This window comes from Coregonus lavaretus, assembly GCF_964263955.1.
Source record: "Coregonus lavaretus genome assembly, chromosome: 4".
NCBI lineage: Eukaryota > Metazoa > Chordata > Actinopteri > Salmoniformes > Salmonidae > Coregonus > Coregonus lavaretus.
In genome coordinates this window covers 40,416,991-40,440,574 of record NC_139991.1, presented here as the reverse complement: position 1 = coordinate 40,440,574, position 23,584 = coordinate 40,416,991, and the positions used below count along the sequence as shown (strand labels likewise).

At 44.2% G+C, this 23,584-nt stretch overlaps 1 protein-coding gene across 1 annotated transcript in view; it reads right to left on the bottom strand.

The window, feature by feature from the left end:
* Positions 1 to 22,786, bottom strand: part of LOC311128223 (poly [ADP-ribose] polymerase tankyrase-1-like) — a gene marked incomplete at its 5' end in the record, with an annotated part of 118,348 nt that extends 95,562 nt beyond the window's left edge. The window contains 3 exons of the mRNA XM_084160257.1: positions 10,189 to 10,284; positions 21,054 to 21,278; positions 22,345 to 22,786. Coding sequence (XP_084016383.1) covers positions 10,189 to 10,284; positions 21,054 to 21,278; positions 22,345 to 22,786 — 763 coding nt within the window. The remainder of the gene's footprint in view (positions 1 to 10,188; positions 10,285 to 21,053; positions 21,279 to 22,344) is intronic.
* Positions 22,787 to 23,584: the final 798 nt, after the last annotated feature.

Sequence of the window (23,584 nt, the reverse complement as noted above, 5' to 3'; positions counted from 1 at the left end):
AGTAGTGGTTTCTTTGCAGCAATTCGACCATGAAGGCCTGATTCACACAGTCCCCTCTGAACAGTTGATGTTGAGAAGTGTCTGTGCCTTGAACTCTGTGAACCATTTATTTGGGCTGCAATTTCTGAGGCTGGTAACTCGAACTTATCCTCTGCAGCAGAGGTAACTCTGGGTCTTGCTTTCCTGTGGCGGTCCTCATGAGAGCCAGTTTCATTATAGCGCTTGATGGTTTTTGCGACTGCACTTCTTTAAAAATGTTCCGTATTGCTGACCTTCATGTTTTAAAGTAATGATGGACGGTTGTTTCTCTTTGCTTATTTGAGCTGTTCTTGCCATAATATGGACTTGGTCTTAACAAATAGGGCTACCTTCTGTATACCCCCCCTACTTTGTCACAACACAACTGATTGGCTGAAACGCATTAAGAAGGAAGAAACTCCACAAATTAACTTTTAAAGAAGGCACACCTGTTAATTGAAATGCATTCCAGGTGACTACCTCATGAAGCTGGTTGAGAGAATGCCAAGCGTGGGGGTGCCACAGGGTTAAATTCTCAGGCAGACTTTTCTCCGTGTATATCAATGATGTCGCTCTTGCTGCTGGTGACTCTCAGATCCACCTCTATGCAGACGACACCATTTTGTATACATCTGGCCCTTCATTGGACACTGTGTTAACAAACCTCCAAACAAGTTTCAATGCCAACACTCCTTCCGTGGCCTCCAACTGCTCTTAAACGCTAGTAAAACTAAATGCATGCTCATCAATCGAACTACTCTCGGCGGGTCTGACTTAGAATATGTGGACAACTACAAATACCTAGGTGTCTGGTTAGACCGTAAACTCTCCTTCCAGACTCACATTAAACATCTCCAATCCAAAGTAAAATCTAGAATCAGCTTCCTATTTCGCAACAAAGCCTCCTTCACTCATGCTGCTAAACATGCCCTCATAAAACTGACTATCCTTGACTTTAGCGATGTCATTTACAAAATAGCTTCCAACACTCTACTCAGCAAATTGGATGTAGTCTATCACAGTGCCACCCGTTTTGTCACGAAAGCCCCATATACTACCCACCATTGTGACCTGTACGCTCTCGTTGGCTGGCCCTCACTACATATTCGTCGCCAAACCCACTGGCTCCAGGTCATCTATAAATCACTTCTAGGCAAATCCCCGCCTTATTTTAGCTCATTGGTCACCATAGCAACACCCACCCGTAGTATGCGTTCCAGCAGGTATATCTCACTGTTCAACCCCAAAGCCAACACCTCCTTTGGTCACCATTCCTTCCAGTTCTCTGCTGCAAATGACTGGAACGAACTGCAAAAATCTCTGAAGCTGGTGACACTTATCTCCCTCACTATCTTTAAGCATCAGTTGTCAGAGCAGATTACCGATCACTGCACCTGTACACAGCCCATCTGTAATTAGCCCACCCAACTACCTCATCCCCATATTGTTATTTACATTGTTATTTATTTTGCTCATTTGCACCCCAGTATATCTATTTGCACATCTATCACTCCAGTGTTAATACTAAATTATAATTGTAATTATTTTGTACTATGGCCTATTGATTGCCTTACCTCCATAACTTACTACATTTGCACACACTGTATATAGATTTTCTAATTGTGTTATTGACTGTACGTTTTGTTTATTCCATATGTAACTGTGTTGTTGTTGTTGTTTTTAACCGCACTGCTTTGCTTTATCTTGGCCAGATCGCAGTTGTAAATGAGAACTTGTTCTCAACTGGCTTACCTGGTTAAATAAAGGTGAAATAAAATAAATAAATAAAAGCTGTCATCAAGGCAAAGGGTGGCTATTTGAAGAATCTAAAACCTAAAATATATTTTCATTTGTTTAACACTTTTTTGGTTACTAAATGATTCCATATGTTATTTCCTTGTTTTGATGTCTTCACTATTTTTCTACAATGTAAAAAATAGTAAAAATAAAGAAAAACCCTAGGTGTGTCCAAACTGTTGACTGGATGTGTATTTATCAACTCAGCAAAAAAAGAAACGTCCCTTTTTCAGGACCGTCTTTCAAAGATCATTTGTACAAATCCAAATAACTTCACAGATCTTTATTGTAAAGGGTTTAAACAGTTTCCCAGGCTTGTTCAATGAACCATAAACAATTAATGAACATGCACCTGTGGAACGGTCGTTTAGACACTAACAGCTTACAGACGGTAGGCAATTAAGTTTGCAGTTATGAAAACTTAGAGGACACTAAAGAGGCCTTTCTACTGACTCTGAAAAACACCAAAAGAAAGATGCCCAGGGTCCCTGCTCATCTGCGTGAATGTGCCTTAGGCATGCTGCAAGGAGGCATGAGGACTGCAGATGTGGCCAGGGCAATAAATTGCAATGTCCGTACTGTGAGACGCCAAAGACAGCGCTACTGTGAGACGCCAAAGACAGCGCTACAGTGAGACAGGGCGGACAGCTGATCGTCCTCGCAGTGGCAGACCACGTGTAACAACACCTGCACAGGATCTGTACATCCGAACATCAGACTGCGGGACAGGTACAGGATGGCAACAACAACTGCCCGAGTTACACCAGGAACGCACAATCCCTCCATCAGTACTCAGACTGTCCACAATAGGCTGAGAGAGGCTGGACTGAGGGCTTGTAGGCCTGTTGTAAGGCAGGTCCTCACCAGACATCACCGGCAACAACGTCGCCTATGGGCACAAACCCACCATCGCTGGACCAGACAGGACTGGCAAAAAGTGCTCTTCACTGACAAGTCGCGGTTTTGTCTCACCAGGGGTGATGGTCGGATTTGCGTTTATCGTCGAAGGAATGAGCGTTACACCGAGGCCTGTACTCTGGAGCGGGATCAATTTGGAGGTGGAGGGTCTGTCATGGTCTGGGGCGGTGTGTCACAGCATCATCAGACTGAGCTTGTTGTTATTGCAGGAAATGTAAAACGCTGTGCGTTACAAGGAAGACATCCTCATCCCTCATGTGGTACCCTTCCTGCAGGCTCATCCTGACATGACCCTCCAGCATGACAATGCCACCAGCCATACTGCTCGTTCTGTGCGTGATTTCCTGCAAGACAGTAATGTCAATGTTCTGCCACGGCCAGCAAAGAGCCCGGATCTCAATCCCATTGAGCACATCTGGGACCTGTTGGATCGGAGGTTGAGGGCCAGGGCCATTCCCACCAGAAATGCCAGGGAACTTGCAGGTGCCTTGGTGGAAGAGTGGGGTAACATCTCACATCAAGAACTGGCAAATCTGGTGCAGTCCATGAGGAGGAGATGCACTGCAGTACTTAATGCAGCTGGTGGCCACACCAGATACTGACTGTTACTTTTGATTTGGACCCCCCATTTGTTCAGGGACACATTATTCAATTTCTGTTAGTCTGTGGAACTTGTTCAGTTTATGTCTCAGTTGTTGAATCTTATGTTCATACAAATATTTACACGTTCTCAACATGCCTTGCATTTTTCCATCACAAGATGAGTTGCATAAAAAAACATAACATAATCCTTTTCATACCCAGAGTACAGGAATTTTATTTCAAATAATCTGGAAAAAAATCAATAATTCAACAGCGATTATTATGTGCGTGTAGGACAACGTGCAGCAGCATGTATCAAGCTGTGTTATAAGGAGATTTATTTAATGCGAGCTTTGAGGATCCAACAAAAGACTAACCTCGGGTGTCTTCCGTAACACTAAATTACTTCTAGCCGGGATTTGAAAATGCATTTTCGTGGCAGTTAGTTACGGATTAAATATAGAGATATATTCACCACTCAGAAATCGTGGCAACACTTCAAGCTTTGCTCAAATGGTGTAGATCTAAATTTGTCATCGCTACGGTATATTTGTTCCCCATCACCGGGGTAGTTTATAGGTCAATATAATCTTTAATCAAACAGTGTACTCGCTGTTCGCTCTGAGGCAGAAGAACTGAATAAGACCTCTAAATCCATCCAAAATGCAACCTGCAACTAGGAGTACACTACAAACAGAGGCTAACTGTAACACACTGAGCCACAGTCTTTTGAAGTACGGTGTGGACTCCCAGGTGTGGCATCTTTAAAAGAAGATACCATTTCTCATCTGGTGTTCTCTAGAATACAACATGTCAATGTAAAACAAGTTAGACCAGAGTAGAGTATGATGTACAGTCCTGTGGGTAAGAGGAGTCAGTTTACTTTAGGTTGGTATAGGAATGTCAGACAGTCTTTGAGGGTTCCTAAACCGCAATAGTCAATCTTAAGTAAATAGCATTACATTGGCTGTTATTGCTGTGAATACACAGTATGTCTAGCTTATTTCATTTTTTAAATTTTATTTCACCTTTATTTAACCAGGTAAACCAGTTGAGAACAAGTTCACATGTACAACTGCGACCTGGCCAAGATAAAGCAAAGCAGTGCGATAAAAACAACACAGAGTTACATATGGGGTAAACAAAACATAAAGTCAAAAATACAACAGAAAATATATATATACAGTGTGTGCAAATGTAGCAAGTTATGGAGGTAAGGCAATACATAGGCCATAGTGCAAAATAATATGACAGATCTATATAGATTGCATGTAACTTACCTCATATCACAGACATGGATTACAGGTTGACCATACCAGATAACGCATGATTACATTGTGCTCTTGTCAATGGGGCAGTTTGGAACAGAACATAGCCTACAGCCTCTAAAACAACACTGTGTGATGGTTATGGTTTGTCGCTTTGTGTCTTTTCACAGCCCAAGGCTTGCGGTTTGTCTCATGACATCAGTCCTGTATGGCGTTGCACTGTTACTGCTGTATAAGCCAACACCCAGATGTATAACACAACAACACCAGGATCATTGAGCCTCTGCTTGGTCCTCTGTTCAACACTAACCTTGAGGGGGATTGTTTATGTAACACAGTCAGCACAATACAACCTCCACTCCTTTTAGGTAGGCCAACTGAGAAAGCACCAAATTATCCTGCTATAAAATGTGAAAAGCCTAATAAGAGCCCTGTGAATACTGTTCAGTGAATGATTTGACAATCTATTGCATTCAAGTGTACTTTTATTGTGACGTGTCCTTGGTTTCTCCATTACTATAAACGTATTCCAATGTCTAAGCTAAGTCCTGAATAAAAAAGTCATTCAACCCACATGCAGTGCCTCTGTTCCATTCTCCCCTTTTTTCATTGAAGTGCCAATGAAAGAGAGTTTGATGGTCTGCATAAAGAACATCCATATCGATCCAATCAGGCAAAAATATTGCAGAGGAAAAAAGATGGACTCTTCAAAATGTCTGTCTCGACTCCACTCGTGACATTAGAACGGAGCTCTATATTACAAGGAGATGATTCTGCCAGGCGAGGAGATAACACTAACAGTGTCACTGGAATCTCCTTTTGAAGATAACGGTCCTATAGTTTCTCTCTATCTCAGAGAGAAAGCAGTGTGTGTGGTCTTGTTCTTCTATTTTCATGGGGACCTGAAATCCCCAAAAGTCAAGGATAGTAAAACAAGGAAGATTCTCCCTCGTGGGGACATTTCCCACGTCCCCACGAGGACAAAGGCTATTTTAAGCTTAAAGGTTTAGGGTTACAATTAGGGTTAGGGGTTAGGTTTAGGGGTTAAGGTTAGGGAAAATAGGTTCCCACAAGGATAAAAAACAAGTGTGTGTGTGTGTGTTTATTCGAATATCCAAACAGCCATTAGTATTCAAATACTTGTGTGAGTATTCATTTTTGCGAGAAAAAAATTGTATATGCCTATTTTAACACTGAAAAGGCTTTTTCTAAATTCAATTAAAATATCAATGTGACATTGCTACATACAAGGATATACCATGACATTTCAAATTCTTCATTTAATAAAACTAACTTTTCAATGTAGTTAGATAGAAATTCTCATGACAGCCCCATAAAAAGACCGGTAGCCTTCACGTGTGTAGCTAGTTGTTTTTGTTGGCCAATCAAAGTGGCAAAGAGGCTCAATGTGTAGCAAGTTTTTTCGAACAGTCAGAGTCAACACAGTAGCCATTGTGTGCCGGGTGTAGCACGAAGCTAGCTAGCTAGCTGTTCTTCAAACAAAGTCAACACAGTGGCCATTGCTAGCTACCCAACACGTCCAGCTAACTGTACTGTAGTAGCTAAATACAATATACTTGTCCTAGCTAGCCAACGTTTAATCATTGCTGCGTCATGAAAGGAACTTGACACAGACACGAATGATCTGTTTAGTGTGTTATCACACTATTGGTGGTTTGTTGTGACCAAGTGTTTGTGCTAAACTGTGTGTTACTGGATGCTAGCATGCTAGTTAGCTAGTTAACACACTATTGGTGGTTTGTTGTGACCAAGTGTTGGTGCTTCTTCATATGTTTCTGCTGCTAAGGCCACCTTCTACCACTCTAAATTCCAAGCATCTGCCTCTAACCCTAGGAAGCTCTTTGCCACATTTTCCTCCCTCCTGAATCCCCCCCCCCCCCCCCCTCCTCTCTCTCTGTGGATGACTTCGTCAACCACTTTGAAAAGAAGGTTGACGACATCCGATCCTCGTTTGTTAAGTCTAATGACACTGCTGGTCCTGCTCACACTGCCCTACCCTATGCTTTGACTTCTTTCTCCCCTCTCTCTCCAGATAAAATCCTGCGACTTGTGATTGCAGGCCGCCCAACAACCTGCCCGCTTGACCCCATCCCCTCCTCCCTTCTCCAGACCATCTCCGGTGACCTTCTCCCCTACCTCACCTCGCTGATCAACTCATCCTTGACCGCTGGCCATGTCCCTTCCGTCTTCAAGAGAGCGAGAGTTGCTCCCCTTCTCAAAAAACCAACACTCGACCCCACTACAGACCACTCAACAACTACAGACCAGTATCCCTTCTTTCTTTTCTTTCCAAAACTATTGAGCGTGCCGTCTTTAGCCAACTCTCTTGCTATCTCTCTCAGAATGACCTTCTTGATCCAAACCAATCAGGTTTCAGGACTGGTCATTCAACTGAGACTGCTCTTCTCTGTGTCACGGAGACTCTCCGCACTGCTAAAGCTAACTCTCTCTCCTCTGCTCTTGTCCTTCTAGACCTGTCTGCTGCCTTTGACACTGTGAACCATCAGATCCTCCTCTCCACCCTCTCCGAGCTGGGCATCTCCGGCGCGGCTCACTCCTGGATTGCGTCCTACCTGACCGGTCGCTCCTACCAAGTGGCGTGGCGAGAAGCTGTCTCCGCACCACGTGCTCTCACCACTGGTGTCCCCCAAGGCTCAGTTCTAGGCCCTCTCCTTTTCTCCCTATACACCAAGTCACTTGGCTCTGTCATATCCTCACATGGTCTCTCCTATCATTGCTACGCTGACGATACACAACTAATCTTCTCCTTTCCCCCTTCTGATAACCAGGTGGCGAATCGCATCTCTGCATGTCTGGCAGACATATCAGTATGGATGACGGATCACCACCTCAAGCTGAACCCTGGCAAGACGGAGCTGCTCTTCCTCCCGGGGAAGGACTGCCCGTTCCATGATCTCGCCATCACGGTTGACAACTCCGCTGTGTCCTCCTCCCAGAGTGCGAAGAGCCTAGGCGTGACCCTGGACAACACCCTGTCGTTCTCCGCCAACATCAAGGCGGTGACCCGCTCCTGCAGGTTCATGCTCTACAACATTCGGAGAGTACGACCCTGCCTTACACAGGAAGCGGCACAGGTCCTAATCCAGGCACTTGTCATCTCCCGTCTGGACTACTGCAACTCGCTGTTGGCTGGCCTCCCTGCCTGTGCCATTAAACCCCTACAACTCATCCAGAATGCCGCAGCCCGTCTGGTGTTCAACCTTCCCAAGTTCTCTCACGTCACCCCCCTCCTCCGCACACTCCACTGGCTTCCAGTTGAAGCTCGCATCCGCTACAAGACCATGGTGCTTGCCTATGGAGCAGTGAGGGGAACGGCACCTCTGTACCTTCAGGCTCTGATCAGTCCCTACACCCAAACGAGGGCATTGCGCTCATCCACCTCTGGCCTGCTGGCTCCCTTTCCTCTGCGGAAGCATAGTTCCCGCTCAGCCCAGTCAAAACTGTTCGCTGCCCTGGCACCCCAATGGTGGAACAAGCTCCCTCACGACGCCAGGACAGCGGAGTCACTCACCACCTTCCGGAGACATTTGAAACCCCACCTCTTTAAGGAATACCTGGGATAGGACAAAGGAATCCTTCTACCCCCCCCCCCAATTGTAAAGTGGTTATCCCACTGGCTATAGGGTGAACGCACCAATTTGTGAGTCGCTCTGGCTAAGAGCGTCTGCTAAATGACGTTAATGTGCCCTTGAGCAAGGCACTTAACCCTAATTGCTCCTGTAAGTCGCTCTGGATAAGAGCGTCTGCTAAATGACTAAAATGTAAAATGTAAATGTAAGTGGAGTGAGAGTTCACTAATGCAATGCAAGATGGAATACAATTACAGAATTAAAAAGTTACCGAATTGAGAAGGAGTAGGCTACAATGAGCAACTAACAGGTAGTTTGTTTTATCTGAATAGGGTTGGGGAGAAAGCGCAGCAGGTAGCCTCAATTATCCTAGCTAGCTATATAGCTGGCTAGCTTAGCTAGCTTCTATAGCCTACTTCAATCAAGACAGGCACTGTTAATACGTGATGATAAATAACATTGTGGCTGCTACAAGTTAGCAAGTCTTGGCTGAAGCGGAGTTGCCGTGGCTAGTGGCTACTGTGTCCCTCTCTCCCTCAGTCTGTTCGCTCCCGGCCCCTTTGAAGCTGCAGCAATAGAGCGCCAGCCTCTCTCCCTCTCGCAGCAGTGCTTAGGTAAAAATACGTACATTAAAAACAAACATGCATTTCGAATATCCGGACATCCAACAAAAATGTATGATACTATTTGAATAGTGAAATTATTTTCAACCCCCATCCCTAGTATGTGCATGTGTGTGAACACCGTTAGCTTTGCTCTGGGAGAGAGAGTCAGGGCCTGAGCAGCAGCAGGGTCGGTCAGAGTGCTGGCGCAAAGTGCAGCGAGAGATAAGAAAAGTCGATATGTAACAATTATCTGGAGTACTCCATTGACTGGAGTTCTCTTCTCTCTCGCCGCTACACTATTTATACAGACAGTACAGTCCCCTCGGCTGCTGTTCCTCAGAGCAGAGGGAAAACATGACAGTCGTCTGGTGATTGTTGATAGATGGGTCATGATACTACAAGGCCAGAGTTTGGTGTGACAGCGATGGGCATTTTCTACCTGGATCACATCAGTTCACTGACAGTCTCTCAAAAGGAAAGTCCTAGCAGGTGGTATAATAAAGATGGTGTATTGGCATCATTATACATTCGTCTCCAACAATTGTACACACACGGCTTAATACTGCGGTCTACACACACATCAATCAATAAGCTGAAGTTGTCACGGTCATATTCACCAACAGAGGACAAATAGGAAACAATAAACAGTGGGTTGCTCTTCTTGCGTGCTACACTCAAAAGTACTAAACGGTTTCTGAGTGTGTAATAGACCTTGCTACTCTCGTTGTATCGTGTGAATGTTAGGTTGTTGAATACTGTTATCAAATCAGTTCGCATTTCCATCACATACCAAAATTCCCCACAAATATCATCCTCTCTATGATTTCTGTTTACAAGGTGGGTGGAAAGCCTTTCAGGACCGTTCTCCGCTCTGTATCTCTAATTTATTTACCAGCCAGGGAATACGATGAAACAGTGTGTAAACAGAAAGAGCATGAAAGAACAGAAACACAATGGAAGAGCCTAATTATGGATTTGTCTGACTGCTGAACGGAGAGAGAATCACACAACCAACTCACACACAAAATCAACAGATAAGACCATGACAACATGTACCATTTCCATAATAAGGAGGAGGATGAAGGATAGAGTAGTATGGATACGAGTGAAGGATCATTTGCAGTTTGACAACTTATCTCTGGGCGAGAGAGTGGAGAGGTAGAAGTAGAGGTGAGGCACTAGAGGTGAGGTACATAGGAAGAGAAAGAGAAAGAGAGGTAGAGAGAATGCTAGAGGTGAAGTATTGTGGAGAGAAAGAGAGAGTGGTAGAGGTAGAGAGCGCAAGGGAGGTAGTGAGACTTAGAGAAATAGAGGTAACCTGAGAGAAAGAAAGAGGGAGGAAGAGAGAGGTAAAAAAAAAAAAGAAAAGGAAAATGGCTCATCACTTACCAGTGAGCACAGCCTTGGCGGATGGGTCGGCAAGGTCCAGGGCACTCTTGCCGTCGGTGTTGCGAATGCTGGGGTCGGCTCCATGCTGGAGCAACACTGTACAGGGGAAACACAGACAGTAGCTGAGCTCAGGCAGGGACAGACAGAGACCGCTGCTGCTAACACCAGGGCTAGCGCTACTGCCGCTGCTGCCCGCTAGCACTCTCTGGCTCCGCGGCATGCTGCCGACATAAACATACATGGCACACCAGCGGTGCGTCTCGAGAACGGAGGACCGGAGCGACAGCAGGCAGCGAGAGTGGAAAAAACAACAGCCCAAACTGAATGCTGCGGCGGAGGGGAGGAGAGGGGAAAAAAGCCATATTAGAAAAACAGGCAGGAGGACTCGGGCACTACCATGTGACTCCAGCACAGGTATGAGAGCAGAATATCAAAGCCTGCCTGTCTCCCTTTCTCTCTCTAGCCCAGGGAGGGAGAGGGAGTGAGAGAGAGAGCAAGGGAGAAAATAAAAGAGCAGAGGGTTAGAGATCGAGTAAGGGAGGGGAAAGGAGGAGGAAAAGAAGAAGAGAGATTGGGGGGAAAAAAGGCCATGTTTCCCAGGGTGCAGCGTTTTAATCTCCCCCAGCTTAGTGATTGTCTGAGTGGATAAACAGCAGAGCAGAGCGCTCGCTCGTAGGGAGACCAGCGGCCCCAAACTCTCAGCTCTATCCCGAAATACACACACTACCAATCACATCCTGCAACCTTACTACGCTTCAGTCGTACTTCACGTCACTCACACTCTGCTCTATGTATTACCAAGGTTTACACACTGAATACACACAGAATACACACAGAGGGCATAAGCACAAGGAGAGAGGCAGAGAACTGCTCTGCACTCAAATCAGGGAGCAGGAGAATGAAAGAAAGAGTAAAGGGGAGCGGTCGGGAGAGGAAAACATAAGAGGGTCGGTTAAAAACTCCTACTCAATCTGGATCAAACCTCTCAAACCCCAAACACCTTTTATACACAGCACAACAGTGTGAGGGGGCTAGCTTTTGGAGCCATTTGTCAGCATTCATATTCAGTCAAGCGAGCAGTAGCAGCAGCTTTTCTCAACATCGCCACTCAGATGATCACTTGGATAAATGGCAGCCCATGTCTGTCTGCCTGCCTCTCTCCCCTTCCACATCGGTGACGCACGCCACACGTTACTCACCCATTCCTCAGCACAATGTGATTTAGCTCTGCACCAAATCACATTGTCCTGCACATCCACTCCTGTACTATTAGCCTGGTAACTAAAGGAGCAGGGAGACACTAAAGAGAAAGCCTTGGTGGAAGAAAGACAGAGCAAATCCAATAAAAGGAGCCCTCTGTAAAATAGATATATGCTGGGCTATAGCAGCAGTCTCAGTCCTCTAACAGAGATTAATATGCAGGTAGTCTCTCATACGCTGCTGCGTTAGCTGGAGGCAGAGCAGAGAGGAGAGGTATGGCAGGCAGTTAGTGGGAGTCTGATGGAGGGGTGGCCGTGCTGGTGGAGGGGGAAGTAGAGAGAGGGATGGGGTGGGGCAGTGTGGAGGGGGGGGGGGGGGGTTGGTGTCGTGTCAAGGGGTAAATTATGGCGATGGGGTAATTAAGATTCGCAGGTGCTCCTCTGACAGCTTGCCTGTCTGTCACACATCAGAGAAAGAGAGGGCTCAGCTGCTCCTGTACAGCAACAACACCTCTATCCTCCTCATAATGTAAACCCCACAAACTACTTTAGTGACCTCCACACTCAAAGAGACACACTCCCAAAGCTTGAGTAGATGAGCCCTTTGCCTTGCCCTCATCGCTCACCCTGTTCCCATGGTGTTGCGCGTGCAGCTGGCTAACACAGCCAATAACACCTATAACAATGATAAACGAGAGTGGGAGAGTGCTCAGCATACAAACACCAGCCACTGTGGAGTGACAGAGCTAGCTGACAAGATGGAGAGGATGGAGGGGGCCTGATCACAGCAACCTGCTGACAGCAGCTGCTAAACAGGAGCCTGTACTAAAACACCTACAGTTCAAAGGAATTGCCAGGGACCTCACGATACGATATTGTCCCGATATGATATGTATTGCAATTCTATATGTATTAGGATTTGATACTACGATTTTATTGCGATATGATGTTAGCCACTTCATACACGCCATCTGCATTCTGCCCGGTACAGTTGAAACCGGGATTGATCCGTGAAGAGCACACTTCTCCAGCCATCAAAGGTGAGCATTTGCCCACTGAAGTCGGTTACAACACCAAACTGCAGTCAGGTCAAGATCCTGGTGAGGACAATGAACACGCAGATGAGCTTCCCTGAGACTGTTTCTGACAGTTTGTGCAGAGATTATTTGGTTGTGCATAGGACTGTTGCGGTGGCCATATTACTGCCACACCGGTGGTCACGAGTGATGAAGGCAGTCAAATTCCACATGACCGTTTAGTCACGGTAATTAGGCTTCTCCAAGCTCTGATGCTGCTGATGGTCATTAGTAGCCTACCAAACTTGCTAACTGCCTGGTACTCCACACTCTATTGTCCCTCTAATCACTCTGACATCAATGCAAATGTTTTCGAAAATCAAATCAAACATGTTGCGCAACATTTCTATAGGCTATGTATGCAATTGCGCAAGAAAAGTGATGGCCTCTATTAAAAAGAGGAGGATCCCATCAGCTTTCTATTGGCTAGGCCTACTATATTTATATCTCAACTTTCCTAATATTAAGTACATTCCTTATCTTTACAGCAGGAGTATAGCCTACCTGGCTGCAATGAAAATGAACCACGGGAAAAGTGTCCTCCATTCGCTATTTAAGTGCATAGATTACGTGAGTTTCAAGTTTGGGGAAGATCACGTTCTACATAAAAATGCACCTTTATAATAAAAGCATTACATGCATAATTGCATTTGTGGTCACTTATGATAATGGTGTCTTCCCGCTAATGGAACATTCACGCTTATAGCCTACTGCCATGGGCGCATTGCTGCACTTATAATATGAAGAAATAGCCTAATAGTTTAGCAAAATGTTAATCTTTCTGATCTGTTGCATCAGCCACATTGCGTAAAAATATGTTTTTTGATGCTAGTGGTTGTATTCATTTGGGATCTATCGCATCCCACAACTTTCCCAGACTCTGTTTGGAATATTTATTTGTCGCACAGAATAGGTCAACTTTTGTACTATGGGGGATAGTAGATTGACATAGGCTAGTGCTTTTGATGTTCGTTAGGCCTACTCAACTTGTTGGCTGACGAAAAGTAAATGTGGACAGTTCTTCCAATATCTTTAATTTGCACCTCGGAATTGAATAAGGACGCGCGCAGTTGCGTCCACGACGTGTCGGTCTTCACTTGTAGCCTGTGAGAAAACGTAGATGTTCCAAAGATCTGCATCAGTGGCTTGTAGGCTGTGTGTGGAAGCCAGGAGATACTAAATGTGTTTATGTTAATTAAACGGTCAATTACTGTGAGACTCACAGTTATTTGCTTGAAAATCACCAGCTGACGTGACCGCCACAGCCCTAGTTGTGCAAACCCACAGTTTCATCAGCTGTCCGGATGGCTGGTCTCAGACGATCCCGCAGGTGAAGAAGCCGGATGTGGAGGTCCTGGGCTGGCATGGTTACACGTGGTCTGCGGTTGTGAGGCCGGTTGGACGTACTGCCAAATTATCTAAAATGACGTTGGAGGTGGCTTGTGGTAGAGAAATTAACATTAAATTATCTTAAAACAGCTCTGGTAGACATTCCTGCAGTCATCATGCTAATTGCACGCTCCCTCAAAACTTGAGACATCTGTGGCATTGTGTTGTGACAAAACTGAACATTTTAGAGTGGCCTTTTATTGTCCCCAGCAAAAGGTGCACATGTGTAATGATCATGCTGTTTAATCAGTTTCTTGATATGCCACACCTGTCAGGTGGATGGATTTTCTTGGCAAAGGAGAAATGCTCACTAACAGGGATGCAAACAAATTTATGCACAAAATTAGAGAGAAATGCGCTTTTTGTGCATCTGGAAAATTTCTGGGATCTTTTATTTCAGCTCATGAAACATGGGACCAACATTTTAAATGTTGTGTTTATATTTTTGTTCAGCATAATATCGTCAAAAATAATATTGCGGTATGTAACTATCGATTTCCCCCCCCCATCACTAGTGAATGGGAGCCTGTCCAAATGTTAGTAGACTCTGTGAGAGTGAGAAATGTGTGTAGTAATTACATTCTGGTGTGAGATGAGCAGAGTGAGCGTTTTTATGTTAATGCACTGGCACTGCAGAAATTAGGCTAAAGTCGCTTAATGGGTACTGTTTCATTTCTGCTGGAATTATTTTCATTCGACATAAACATAACACACAAAAACATGCATATAATATCTGAGACAAGCAAAAGCCTGAGGAAACGCATGAGTGAATATCTCCTTAGATGCCCAGTTCTGAAGAACAGCAGCTCAAAAACAATCTGTTTGGCGACAGATTTATGTGAATATTATAAAATTAACATTTTTATAAATATGCACATTTTCCGACAAGTGTGTTTCAAACAAATTGAAATAAAAATCTGTTTGTGATGACATAGTGCACACATAATGTACTTTTTTGCTTACGTTTTCGTGTACCGAATAAAAATCTCAAGTTCAATATGTTTCCATCACATTTTCAACTCTACCTATAGTTTTGTCAGCAAAACGGTTGCGTTAAATAGCAAATGTGCCTACTCTATACTTACATAATGAATATGAATTCAGAGGGCAGAAATTATTAAATATTAAAGCATTAGACCTTAAAGGCTTTAGTCATGGAAAAGCTATACTTAAATCCAAACTGTTTCTTTAGCAGATTAGTAAAAAGGTCTCACCCAGTGTTCAAGAATGGCCTTTTCCCCTTTATTTAGATCACAACCTCTCACTTTCAGTTATTTGAAAATGAAATAATCTCCAAAATATAGCTATTTTTAAAACAAGCCATAGAAAGTTGGTTGCAATTTCAGTTAAAAAAATGTTATTTTTGGAGAGAAATGTTTTAAAAACTGTATAATCTTTGTAAATTATATCATAAATAGGATTGGTGGAGTTAAGTCACACACGCAGCTAACAAAAATATATGGAAACGTCTGCTCTATCCAAAATTACAACCAAATAATTGCAGCATTACCGCAAAAATGGAAGAGGCAAGTGGAAGAGGGAGAAAGTAAGGAACTTGTCTGGCGGCCCTGCATTAAAGACCAAAATTGGTTAAAGACAATTGTGATTAATAAAAATGTATACCAGTTTCATTTAAGGACCAAAAATGTACAGCTGTGCCATACAGATTGCAAAATAGTTGGGAAGAGATTTTCGATGTACCGATTCCATGGCACATGGTTTTTGAACTGATACACAAAACGATGCCGGATTCAAAACAGAGTTTTTTAATTTAAATGATTATACAAAATTCTTGCAACCAATAGAATGAGAGAGATATATACATACATACATATACAGTGAGGGAAAAAAGTATTTGATCCCCTGCTTATTTCCAGGACAACCTGCAAAATCGGCAGTGTATCTAATACTTGTTCTCCCCACCGTATATACATTGAGGGAAATAAGTATTTGATCCCCTGCTGATTTTGTACGTTTGCCCACTGACAAAGAAATGATCAGTCTATAATTTTAATGGTAGGTTTATTTGAACAGTGAGAGACAGAATAACAACAACAAAATCCAGAAAAACGCATGTCAAAAATGTCATAAATTGATTTGCATTTTAATGAGGGAAATAAGTATTTGACCCCCTCTCAATCAGAAAGATTTCTGGCTCCCAGGTGTCTTTTATACAGGTAACGAGCTGAGATTAGGAGCACAGTCTTAAAGGGAGTGCTCCTAATCTCAGCTTGTTACCTGTATAAAAGACACCTGTCCACAGAAGCAATCAATCAATCAGATTCCAAACTCTCCACCATGGCCAAGACCAAAGAGCTCTCCAAGGATGTCAGGGACAAGATTGTAGACCTATACAAGGCTGGAATGGGCTACAAGACCATCGCCAAGCAGCTTGGTGAGAAGGTGACAACAGTTGGTGCGATTATTCGCAAATGGAAGAAACACAAAAGAACTGTCAATCTCCCTCGGCCTGGGGCTCCATGCAAGATCTCACCTTGTGGAGTTGCAATGATCATGAGAACGGTGAGGAATAATCCCAGAACTACACGGGAGGAACTTGTCAATGATCTCAAGGCAGCTGGGACCATAGTCACCAAGAAAACAATTGGTAACACACTACGCCGTGAAGGACTGAAATCCTGCAGCGCCCGCAAGGTTCCCCTGCTCAAGAATGCACATATACAGGCCCGTCTGAGGTTTGCCAATGAACATCTGAATGATTCAGAGGAGAACTGGGTGAAAGTGTTGTGGTCAGATGAGACCAAAATGGAGCTCTTTGGCATCAACTCAACTCGCCGTGTTTGGAGGAGGAGGAATGCTGCCTATGACCCCAAGAACACCATCCCATTTTCTGGATTTTGTTGTTGTTATTCTGTCCCTCACTGTTCAAATAAACCTACTATATAAAATTATAGACTGATCATTTCTTTGTCAGTGGGCAAACGTACAAAATCAGCAGGGGATCAAATACTTTTTTCCCCTCACTGTGTGTGTGTATATATATATATATATATATATATATAGAAGGGATACAACCATCCCAGCTCTGCAGATTTTGCTGCGAAGCAACAGAATCATTAGATCATTTGTTTTGGTACCATCTATATGTAGCTTGTTTGTGGTTGCAGGTTCAGGAATGGCTGATGAATTGCTACATTTACCTGGAGCTAACTCTGCAAATAGCATTACTGGGTGATTTAAGAAGTCATAGTCAATCAATCAATAATATAATACTACTCTTTGCAACAACAAAAAATGTATATATTTACAAAAAAAATATTTTTTATACATATTAGTCATTTTAGCAGACGCTCTTATCCAGAGCGACTTACAGGAGCAATTAGGGTTAAGTGCCTTGCTCAAGGGCACATCGACAGATTTTCACCTAGTCGGCTCGGGGATTAGAACCAGCGACCTTTCGGTTACTGGCACAACGCTCTTAACCACTAAGCTACCTGCCGCCCCATTGGGCGATTGGAAATTATGCAGACAATTACATTGATAGAAGCCACAATCTATCTGCAATATTAAAGCTGCTCTACCCACTAAAAAAGGTTATAAAGAATTATGAACAGTGTCGGGTGAGGTTGTGTCTTTCTCTGGCAGGAGGTAAGCTTGGCTTATATGGTGTCGAGTAAAGCTTAAACCATGTATTTAGATAGTAGGTAGGTAGGTATTGTAGGTAAGTATTGTATTCGGCTGAGCCCGGTGAAGCACGAACTGGCTGAATCGATTCAGTAGCTAGCTTTGCACTTAACTGGCTGACAGTAGCTACTAAGGGTAAGTTATAACCTACATTTATTTTTGTTTTGTTTTTACATACTGGTAACCAGAGTCGTTCAAGGGAATTCGGGACATTGGTGACTAGTTAACGTTAGCTTGGCTCTCTGTGTGTTCGTGCCGTGGGAGGAGGGGTTAGTTCGTTGGCAGAGAGCAATGGCTAGCTAGTATGCTAACTATTCTAGCTAACTAACTGGCTGAATAAGTTGACGACGTACTCACTCAAACTGTCAAAACTAACCCAAAACTTTACACAACGTTAGACACGGACATGAATGATCTGCTTGGCGTGTTAACACACTGGTGGTTTGTTGTAACCGAGTATTGGTGCTAAACCGTGTTATTGGAGGCTGGCATGCTAGTTGGCTTTGGCGTCATAGGATTCGGTGCCCTGGACGGTTTTCACGGAAGAATACTGTACCAAGTTAGCTAGCTGAATATTGAACCGCTGTAGTTTACAACAATTATAATTTCTAAAGTGGAAGTTGGGAGAGTTATATTTGAGTGTTTCAGTGAAACGTAAGTGAGGGAGGCCCCACTCTCGCTTTCCCAGATGTTTAGTTCATTTCATTCCGATCTCCTTTGCATTATTGTAGCCTTTTTCTGTAGCCTGTCAACTATGTGTCTGTCTATCCCTGTTCTCTCCTCTCTGCACAGGCCATACAAACGCTTCACACCACGTGGCTGTTGCCACTCTAATCTGGTGGTCCCTGCGCACACTACCCACGTGGAGTTCCAGGTCTCTGGCAGCCTCTGGAACTGCCGTTCTGCAGCCAATAAGGCAGAGTTCATCTCAGCCTACCTTCTCCTCCCTGCTGAATCCTCCTCCTCCCTCTCTGTGGATGACTTCGTCAACCATTTTGAAAAGAAGGTTGATGACATTCAATCCTCATTTATTAGGTCAAATGACACCGCTGGTCCTGCTCACACTGCCCTACTCTCTGCTTTGACTTCTGTCTCCCCTCGCTCTCCAGATGAAATCTTGTGACTTGTGACGGCCGGCCGCCCAACAACCTGCCCGCTTGACCCTATCCCCTCCTCTCTTCTCCAGACCATTTCCGGAGACCTTCTCCCCTACCTCACCTCGCTCATCAACTCATCCTTGACCGCTGGCCATGTCCCTTCTGTCTTCAAGAGAGCGAGAGTTGCACCCCTCCGCATAAAACCTACAATCGATCCCTCCGATGTCAATAACTACAGACCAGTATCCCTTCTTTATTTTCTCTCCAAAACTCTTGAGCGTGCCGTCTCTAGCCAACTCTCCTGCTATCTCTCTCAGAATGACCTTCTTGATCCAAAACAGTTAGGTTTCAAGACTGGTCATTCAACTGAGACTGCTCTTCTCTGTGTCACGGAGGCTCTCCGCACTGCTAAAGCTAACTCTCTCTCCTCTGCTCTTATCCTTCTAGACCTATCTGCTGCCTTTGATACTGTGAACCATCAGATCCTCCTCTCCACCCTCTCTGAGTTGGGCATCTCCGGCGCTGCTCACTCTTGGATTGCGTCCTACCTGACAGGTCGCTCCTACCAGGTGGCGTGGCGAGAATCTGTCTCCGCACCACGTGCTCTCACCACTGGTGTCCCCCAGGGCTCAGTTCTAGGCCTCTCCTATTCTCTCTATACACCAAGTCACTTGGCTCTGTCATATCCTCACATGGTCTCTCCTATCATTGCTACGCAGACGACACACAATTAATTTTCTTCTTTCCCCCTTCTGATAACCAGGTGGCGAATCGCATCTCTGCATGTCTGGCAGACATATCATTGTGGATGTCGGATCACCACTTCAAGCTGAACCTTGGCAAGACGGAGCTGCTCTTCCTCCCGTGGAAGGACTGCCCGCTCCATGATTTCTACAACTTATCCAGAACACCGCAGCCCGTCTGGTGTTCGACCTTCCCAAGTTCTCTCATGTCACCCCTCTCCTCCGCAAACTCCACTGGCTTCCAGCTGAGGCTCGCATCTACTACAAGACCATGGCGCTTGCCTACGGAGCTGTGAGGGGAACGGCACCTCCTTACCTTCAGGCTCTGATCAGACCCTACACCCAAACGAGGGCACTACGTTCATCCACCTCTGGCCTGCTAGCTCCCCTACCTCTACGGAAGCACAGTTCCCGCTCAGCCCAGTCAAAGCTATTCGCTGCTCTGGCGCCCCAATGGTGGAACAAGCTCCCCCACGACACTAGGACAGCGGAGTCACTGACCACCTTCCGGAGACACTTGAAACCCTACCTCTTTAAGGAATACCTGGAATAGTATAAAGTAATCCTTCTACCCCCCCTTCCCCATAAAAAAAAAGTGGTTGTCCCACTGGCTATCATAAATTGAATGCACCAATTTGTAAGTCGCTCTGGATAAGAGTGTCTGCTAAATGATGTAAATGTAAATGTAATAAAGAAAATGAAAAAATGTGCATACTCTGGTCTTGGCACGTGCGCTCAAGCCAACAGCTCACATATACAGTGCAGGTAGGCTAGTCTACATGATGAGATTATTATTTTTATTTGTCAAATGGCAGTCACGCATCGATCATCATGTCATCAGAATCAGACCCTCGATATATTGGCAAGGAGCATCAAGATCACTTTACTTGCATAAAAACTGTGGATGGAAAAGTGTTTAGTGATGTTTTCAAATATTTTCCTCAATAATAAATGTCTGGGAAGTCAGCTGAACCATCAAAGTGAAGAGGAGGCACATAATCATAATTCAGCTCATTACACACCAGAGAGAATAATGTGTGCATCCCTGTGCCATGATGCTCATTTCACAGCAGAGAGATTGCAACAAGAAACCAGCTGTATTCAAGAGCCAAAAAATATAGTAGTCGAGCATAATTCAAAGAAGCAGATGCTAAAAAGCACATCGCTCTGAAGGCGTATAGACAAGTCTTGTGTCTCGACTCTTGATCAATGCAGGGATTATTCCATTAGAGCAATGGGAGAAAATAAAGTATCTTGCCATTACATAGGTCAAAGTAAGTGCCTTTAGTTTCTGCCCAGAGAAACTGATCTGGCCTGATGTTCTTTTCAGTGGTGTCTGGTTTCTCTCCCTGGAGACAGGGAGACTGTCAGGACCAGACCATTATGGGCTGGTCAGAAATTGCCATTATGTCATTGAGATCTTGTGATTCTGTTGAGATCACTAGGGGTGACATGTTTGTCTCAGGGCAAAATAACCTAGTTGAAAGTCTTGATGATACAATAACCAGCCGCAGAGCTACAGACCATAGCATCTCCTATCAATTTCTACAGCATTTTGTCTATTAATTAATCTGTTCATGACACAATAGCCTTAGATTTGCATTCAAAAGATAGCTAGGACTATATTATCATACAGAAAACTGATTAAAGTTTGTAAAGTCAGCACAGAATGCAAAGTAAGCATAAAAGTTGCACGTCGTCATAGATGTTTCTTACCGATGCACACGTCTATTTTGCCCTTGATGGCAGCTTCGTGGAGAGGTGTGTAGTTCCAGTTGTCCCGGGCGTTTGGGTCAGCACCCTGACAGAGGAGCAGGCTGACCACCTCAGCATGACCAAAGGAGCAGGCGTTATGCAGAGGGATCAAACCTCCGTCATCACGGGCATGAACGTTGGCACCTGTCTGAAGGAGGTGCTCCACAACATCCTTCCTCCCAAATCCTAAAAAGTGGAAAGATTGTGTAAGGTGTGTTTGTCATCCATACACAAATGGGTCTCTAAAACTGTGAAACACAACCTGCAATCATTGTTTAACATATTTATTTTATAGTTTTTTATGAGAAGACATACTGGTTGTGTCACATCTACTAACTCAGTATGGTTTGTTTATTATGTCTGCCATGTTTTAAGTTCCTGGTTTAATGCAAGCATATCTTACCAAGCCAACTAACTAGATAGTTAGTTATACTTGTTTTAGATTCATTCCAAATGATGCTGGCTGCCTGGAAAGGCCTGTGAGTTTTGCTTACAACTTGGTGGCTAATACAGTGCCCCCTCCCATAGATCCTCAACTCCACGATGACTTCATCCACGGAGTTGAGCACAGACGAACGTTTTTTAATGAACCTCTGACTCCTTGGTGTCGATAGACTTTGTCCTGTTGTAGCATACATTTCTTTGTTTGCTTAAATCCATACTTTTTAATAAAACGTGCATATTAATAAATACAACCACCAGACTGTTTCCTCAATGCTTTTTCTCTAAGGTGGCAACTCAGTGAATCTCAACAAGGAAACAGTCGGTGGTTAAATTTGATTATCGTTTTATTAAAAAGTGTGGATTTCAGAAAATTAAGAAAACGCACGCAACAATAGAGGACAAACATAGGTATATGGTACGGTTTTAGCTATATTTTTATTTATTTTTTATTAAAGTATCTAGTGCATATCGACTCGAAGGAGTCGGAGGTTCATTTAAAAAACGCATCTGCTCTTAACTCCGTGGATGAAATCATTGTGGAGTTGAGGTACTTGCCAACCCCTCTCTGACTCAAAATGTTGGCTAACTGGCTCAGCATTTTCGACAAGCTAGCCTAACCTAGCTAGGCTAACGTTACCGAACTAGTAAGCGAAGTTTGTTGGCTAACAAACTATCTGAGCAATCGATCTTGCAAAAGTTAGTGTAAGAAAATGTTGCTAGTTAGATAGTTAGCAATCTACTCAAGTAGTTGGCTAACTATGTAAGCTAAACAAACCAGCTCATAGCGAGCATTCGCCATCGACGTTACCTGCAGCGAAGTGTAGCGGAGTGGATTTTCGCCCAGCCATGTCCTTGGCATTCACGTTAACCGTATCCACCAACCTCTTCACCCGCGATACGTCCCCATTGCGACAGGCTTCAAACAGCTCTCTGAAAGCCCCGCTTGTCCCGCAGTCGCTGCCCCCGGGGCTGCTATTGCTACCGGAGTCAGGACTCGAGCCAGCGCTGCTGCTACCCCCGGTGGTAGTGGAGCTGCTGCTACTGCTCAGGGCCGGGGCGGGGATATCGGGGGAGGCCGGAGTTAACTCTGGATCCCCAGCGCTGTCTACTTCAGCACCCACTGGTACCGAAATTATTCCACCACCGGGAACGGGAGGAGATCCCGGAGGAGTGAGTGAAAGAGAAGTACTGCGAGGTGGCGAGGATATGCTCTGCTTTTGCTGCTGGGAAGAGCGACGAGACGCCGCCATTTTTACAGCAGTCCCACACTGGCAACAAAACATATATTGGCTAAAGTTCCTGGAAGTGGAGACTCTAACTTCCGGTTTCGATAGTCAGCAGTGAAAGTCTCCCTTTAAAATATTTCTTGAAATGGCTTTCAAAACAGTTTTTTAAATATTTTTTTTTACACAGCCTACTGTTTAATCAAATTGTCTGATTAAGGAACTTGTTATTCAATTGCCATAACAGTTTATGTTTGCTCTTTCAACCAAATAGACTAGGCATGACATGGGTGAGACTTTATCTCATGCACAGCAAAATCAATGGTTATATAACTCTTCCATGGTCTGATATCTTATGCTTTTAGCGTCAGAGACAATATTGTGTAAAACTTCTAAGAGCTACTATAGCTATACTATAATCAAGCTTTAAATTTTTGCACCGTACGCAACCCTCAAAATAGCAGAAATTGTCTGTCATATAAGATAAGGAAGATTCATTTCACTGAACACAATTTCCTTCTCGTCTGTGAAATTCAGTGTGCACGTACTGCACGATGAGTCATCCTAAACATGATATTTCCATATGCAGATCACATTTTTCACTTAATCTAAAGTAGCCTGAATCACCAGCAGGCAGGGCTGCCTGTCCTGATATTGACACGGACGAGAATATGAAACATATCTAACAGGCAATATCCGTTTCAGAAAAAGAAAAAAAACTTTATTGCATGACTTAAATAGAAAATGACATTTTCAATGAGCAATTTAATTCAGTGTCAGTCAGGTTGGCCTAATTACTTTTTCTGCCTTGACATTCAGAGCCTT